We start from the raw sequence: 6,351 nt of genomic DNA, 5'->3' as shown, positions 1-6,351 counted from the left end.
GTTCTATATGACTTATTTCCTCTGCTTTCTCCACTATTGTGGTGCAGAGGTCTAAGGGCCCATTATGAATGTTAAGCAACTTCAGTCATGTGTGCAACAGAACTTTTCCCATCATGTACCACCCGTTTTGTGCACTTTTCCGGGCCCCAAAGAATTTCTAGGCCCAAATCTCTCTAAACTTTCCTTATGATTCATGCTTCTATATCCAAGGATTAATTCTGCTGCTCTTTGAACAGCCTCCAATGTTTAAATATCTTCAGGGAATATCAATGATCAATCCTACTTACAGTTGAATGTTATTATTTGATCATTGCTTTCTTCCAATTAAGTGCGGCATGTTTTGGCTAGGAAGTAATACTTTTCTATTGGCTTTGTTGATTTCTAGCTTCCCGGTGTAATAAGTGCAGAGAATGCCAGAAATGGTCAGCAGATCAGGCAGCATCTGAGTAGAAGAGAAACAGAGTTAGCAGCTCAGGGGGTGGGAGTGGGGAGAACATGTGCAGTAGGGAATTTAAACATTTCAACTGTAGAGAAGATCCTTTAAAAATACACACCTGGCAGTCTGTTTCCAAACCCTTGAATATGGATCTTTTTATATTCTTTTAGTGTTTTAATACACAGTAATAATTATGGTTGCTGTTTGTTTTAAAAGGTTATGAAGTTTATTTAAATCAGAATTGAATATGGAGTTGACCTGAGAATATGCAAAGATACGGGTATTTTAGATCTGCAGAAAGCACTGACGGTTACTACATTCCAACAAAGCTAGATTCAGATTACAGGTATCCTTTAATGAGCTGTTTGCTAAAACCATAAGTGATTGTGACTTGCAACATTAATATAATGAACATGGAAATTTGGATTGCAAACGCTTCAATCTCTATTTTATCCCAAGAAGGAAAGCAGCCAATGTACCTCTCTGCAATTCATTATCTTAATATATTTCCCATCTACAAGTATTTCAAGTAATGAGCAGAACAAAAATGCCACAGATGATTTTTATTTACTACATTCAATACATTGCACAGAATTTACTTACCCACCAGATCTATACATTTAAATTACAATTACAAACCAGGACAGACTGAACAGTGCAAACCACTGGAGAACAGCTTCAAGAAGCTTGATTGTCAGTAACACTGTTTCTGGCATAATAAATTAAGTAGCAAAAAGGAGGCAAATTACAATATCTAGAATATTCTGTACAACACTCTGCACAAAATGTAAACAGTCATTCTCATTTACTTAATAAAGAATTAAATAGTAATTTAGGTTTATCTAAGTTCCTTAGAATATGTATGATTTATGAAGGATTTCATACAAATTACTTATAAAAGATTTATTTCCATGACAGCAGCTCAGCTTGTGCTCTTTGTGAAATCTATTAATTAAAATGATCCATTCTATGCCATAAATTTTCTATGATCCTGAGATCGGAGTTAAAAAGTGATGAGCTTACACTGGTCAAAACTGGCCGTTTTTTTTTAAAAGTCTTCTAGGATTGGGAAATAGATTATTCATTGCCTGATTTAACCAAACAACATGAGGCTCATTAGAAATGCAGCAAGAGTGGAATGCCTTTTAATAATCCTAAAAGACAACATACTACAAATTGTTTGCCATGAATTTAGAGGCAGATTTTTTTTTAATTCAATCAATTTTTTGCTCTGCAAATAAGGTGGAGTTGCTGGTTGCACTTCTGTTTTTTTAAAATTTCATTTATGTGCATTGCAGAACTGAGCAAGTCATTGTAATACTTAAATGTGACTTTCAAATGCCAAAGCTATCATTTTTACATTGGCACTGGGTCCCAGATGATTTTGGTAAGCTGATTTAGTTCCAGCCCTCCTTTGGTTAATCCAGTTAGAAATAAATAAAGATACAATATCTTGTTTCTTTCACCCACATAAATTACTTTCCAAAGCTATTTCAAACCATTTATTGGTCCAATGCTATGTCTATATCCCTACCATTAAGATTAATGAAAATAAATCAATAAATACAAATTTGATTTTGCAACAGTAAGTCAGACACTAATAAAGATGTATGGCTTCTTGGTGCTATCATAAAAATCCAGATACAATCAGAGTATCACTATAACTTTCTCAGTCAATGTCAGTGATCAGCATTATACTTTATTTTTCACCAAACATGCACACAATGGTATTACTGTGCTACACAGAAACACCAATCTATCATACACTATTTAGAAACTTACCTTTATTAAGTCACACTCACGCATGAATATACTTTAAATCAGGCAGTATTATATAGATACCATGCATCCATTTACAAAAAAATCTGCCAGAAGTAAAAGGGATAATAATACTTTTCTATTCCCAATCTTCCATGGCAGTGGATACTTTAACAAATTATTAAGTAAAAGATCTTGTGGCACATTTCCCCAATAAACTCTGTGCATATAATATGTACTCAGAAACAAGTTATATCATCAAAATATCACTGATACTTTATACTCAAGCCTGAATGATACATACTTCACAAATGATTAGTGAACGTTTTACATTTAACTCTCACAATATGTACATTTCAGTCTTAAAATTTTAAGAAAAGCTAAGTACATCTCAGTTTTCCATGACTCCTTCCTCCTGCTCACATTTATGACCGTCTTCAACTTTAACATCTAGCTTTGGGTGGGAAGGAATGAAAATCTCAGATCAGTTCTCCACAGTTGATCAAAACTTCCCCACAGTCTGCACACTGGAAGTGAGCATTTACAGTACAAGTCTCCAATGAAACTTTTCAGAGCCCTCGGATCTGATAATTCTAACATCATAAAAGTACTTCATAATTCACAGGATGTGTGCAGAGCCCCAGAGAATCTTCGTAGTATTTTTCTGAACAAAAGAAAGTGGGTCTTTTCATCAATTTGATGCAGAACTGTTGGGTTTGTCATCAGTATGCTTAGTGGATTATGGATCAGTGCCAGTGGAGAGACCAGTCCTCTCCTAGCAATGCAACTCAGTAACATCTTAGAAGAGCCTCTTCTCAATGCAATGTCCTTCTTCTCCGTTGTTGCACCAGCTCCTTCAATGGTGATAATAATATTCATAAATAGGTTTATAAACATATGAACTTCCTCTGGGGGCCTAACTCAAGTAAACACGATTTTCATCATCCATCTGAGTTTGATAACTCATACCTTTAGCTCTGTGAAAGTTCAAGATTTTTCAATTAGACATGCAATTTCTTAAGTTAATCAAATATCAGCTAAAGACAGGAGAGCAGCCTTTTATTGACCAAGTGTGGGAATGTGTCACAACATCCCCCAAGCAGAAAACTGGTCAATATCAGAAGAAAGGGAGCAACAAAGACAATTTCAGTTCTTTCTCACCAAGGACTGCATCACGCTTGAGGGTGGAGGCTTTGTTGACGACTTTCAGCTTCAAAGCTGCCCTCTTAAACTCATCAAGTGGGAGTCCATCGAAAAAGAAATCTTCATTGAAAATGGGGTTTCTGCTATTCTTGATGATGGTGCTGCGCTGCTTCTGGATCTTTCCGGGATTCAGGTACAAAATGACACAACAGTTGATGCTTTTGTTGTCCAAAGTCTTGTCATAAAGGTCTTCAGCAGTGATTATCCGGATGCGAAGGCGGGCGTTGGTGGAATCGTATTCAGCAGCTAGCCTGATGGCACCCCCTCTATTGAGGTGGATGGTGTGCTCCTTATGGACTCGGTCTTGATAATGGAGCAAACTCAGAGGAAGAACCCCTTGTGGAGCTGGAGGACCACCAGCTGGAGGTGTGGGACACCTGATCCTTTTGGAGATGTTCGGACTGGCATCCGTGGAGCTGCATTCATCTGTGGACAAGGAGCTGTTGCGGGTGAATGACTGCAGAGGCTTGCAGTGCTTGGCCAGATTTTCATGGCTGAACATCTTGAGCAGAGATGCCCCTGAGACCGAACGGGAGAGAAGGGGCGAGTTGAAGGGGGAGGACTCTGCAGAGGAGGCAGTATCACTGTCTCCACCACTGAAGTATCTGTAGGTGCTGGCCAGGGACAGGCTAAACTCTGGTGGGTTGAGATGTTGGCTCTCCCCATTGTTTCGGTGGCCAGATGGGCGCTTTCTTGGAGAACTGGGCGAGGTCATAGGGCTCCCATGATCAGCATGGAATAGTGACTCCTTTCGCCTGGTGTGAGGACTTTCCACCAAAGTGGAAAAGCCATAGGAAGTCTGTGTCAATGGGATGTAAGGGAGAGACATGGCACTCTGCGACTGAGGGTCATAGTTGGTGTTGCAACCAGACTCGGTCAAGTCATCAGGGTTGGCTTCATCCGCACTCTCGATCTGAATGATGTGCCGGTTGGCCACCTTCAACAAGTTGCTGCCAGCCTCGGAAGTGGTTTTGCTCTTCATCCTGGGGCTGCCTTGGGGTTTTTTAGTGATGAAGATCTGCTCGGAGGTGGAGGCTCTCAAGTTTGACTTCTTCTGCCGGTTTTCGGCATTCTCGGCGGACGCCCCCTCGGACGCGCTGTTTGGAAATTTGGGAGGGATGAAGAAATCAGGGATTTTATCTGGAGTCAACACATTACTGAACATGGGACCCTTGGGCTGCTTCTCCCTGCCGCCGGCGTCACCAGCGCGATTCAAGTTGTTCTCCACCGAGCCTCGAATTTTTTCGAAGAGCCACATCTTCTCCTCCTGCGAGCCACTGGGCTTGTAATCTGGGAAGTAGAGAGATATTGAAAACCCGTCAATTTACAGTCATGAGAAAATAAATGCAATTTGATTTTGCAATCATGTTATTTTAATCCAAATCATTGTTTCGTTTCAGCGTGTGGCTTTTTAAGAAAAACACCGCCAGGTCTAGCTGTTCGCTGTCTCGAATTCAAATTAACTTTTAAGAAAAGCATGTAACACAAACAACGCGACAAAAGTTCACAGTCCCACGTGTAATCACCTCCTACCAGCGCCGTGCTGGGCAAGGTCTGCTGTGGATGGAACTCGTCGCTTCATAAGCAGAAGGGGAAGGAATCATCACACTGCACTCCCGCCGTTTGCTTTGTGTAGTTCCTGACCCCCTTCAACCAGTAGATCAACTTTTGAAAATAATGCAAAATGCCAAATCTCCGGCTGCGTTGACAATACTCCACTGAACGGCTTAGAAAATAGGAAAACAGGTTTTGTTTTAAGACAAAATGCACCACTTACACGTTTGTTCGTGTGTTTTGCTGTTCTTGAGGTCGCTCTGCTCCAGCGCTGTGACTTCACTCCCAAAATCTCAACAGCTCTGGCCCCGACTCGCCTCTCCCTCTCTGCATCGTTTTAATCCGCCAGATCCGTCACTCAGGAATAATAGGCCACATCAGCCAATAAGTGAGAGGTGCCGCTTTGAGGAACAGGTTAACCTGATCATGTAGGTAACCAGTGACTGCACACGGCGTCAGTTGCCTAGCGCCGTGTTATGGTCCTCTCTCGACACAAAGCCTCTTGCAACATTTCTTTTAAATGCTGCACTCGCGTTGTGAAAAGGGTGGGCATTTGTCCTCTGCCCAATTTGCTTTTGTATTTGACTTCTGGACGAACATTTCCCCTTGATCAATTCTGAACGGCAGCACTAAACCAATAGAATAACGTGAACTTGGAGCAGTTAAGGCGAAAAGTGTCGATGCCTTTAAGAGGACACGAATAAATGCACCAGGATGAAGGAAAGGGAAGGATGAGGTGAACTGGGAAGAGAGTCAGTCTCAAGACTTCTGCATTTTTGAGTGACAGTCCCCTGTAACTGATAGAAAATACAAAACACCATCTAGCTTGTGTAGTGTTTATGCTTCAAATGAACCATCTCCCTACTTTACCTCATCTCACCTTATTAAGTATCCTTCTAGGATGTATTTTGTGACAGTGATGTAGTCAGTCAGTTAATTCCCCTGTTTGCCATGCTTGGGCAGCACAGTTGTGCAGCAGTAGAGCCCCGTCTCACAACACCAGAGACCTGGGTTCAATCCTGATCCCGAGTGCTGTCTGTGTGGTGTTTGCATGTTCTCCCTTTGGCCTCGTGGGTTTGTCCCACATGCTCTGGTTTCATCCCACACCCCAAAAGACACACAGGTTGGTACGTTAATTGGCCCCTATAAATTGCCCTCTAGTGTAAAGGTGAGTGGTAGAATCTGGAGGGTGCTGACGAGGACGTGGAGAGAATAAAAAATGGGATAAATTTAGGATTAGTGTAAATGGGTGCATGACAGTTGGCTGCAGACTCAGTGGGCTGAAGGGCCAGTTTTCCATGCTGTCCATCTCCATGATGGCCATAGTGACCACTAATAGTGACTGAAATTGAATTCATGCACAGCGTTTGTGTGTAACTATCCTCCACTCACTGCACTTA

At 41.4% G+C, this 6,351-nt stretch overlaps 1 protein-coding gene across 1 annotated transcript; it reads right to left on the bottom strand.

Annotated features, from left to right (window-relative positions):
- Positions 1-980: 980 nt before the first annotated feature.
- Positions 981-5,443, bottom strand: LOC127582522 (C2 calcium-dependent domain-containing protein 4C-like). Its single transcript, XM_052037854.1, has 2 exons — positions 5,175-5,443; positions 981-4,687 (listed from the first exon to the last, which is right to left on the bottom strand). The coding sequence occupies exon 2, from the start codon at positions 4,653-4,655 to the stop codon at positions 3,312-3,314; it is 1,344 nt and encodes a 447-aa protein (XP_051893814.1). The 5' UTR covers positions 4,656-4,687; positions 5,175-5,443; the 3' UTR covers positions 981-3,311.
- Between the last annotated feature and the right edge of the window lie 908 nt (positions 5,444-6,351).

Source organism: Pristis pectinata, chromosome 24 (assembly GCF_009764475.1).
Source record: "Pristis pectinata isolate sPriPec2 chromosome 24, sPriPec2.1.pri, whole genome shotgun sequence".
NCBI classification, from domain to species: domain Eukaryota; kingdom Metazoa; phylum Chordata; class Chondrichthyes; order Rhinopristiformes; family Pristidae; genus Pristis; species Pristis pectinata.
This window is presented reverse-complemented; position numbering and strand designations above follow the sequence as displayed.

Bases quoted from the DNA above. Each gene is read 5' to 3' on its own strand.
- LOC127582522 (XM_052037854.1), bottom strand. From the start codon at position 4,655: ATGTGGCTCTTCGAAAAAATTCGAGGCTCGGTGGAGAACAACTTGAAT.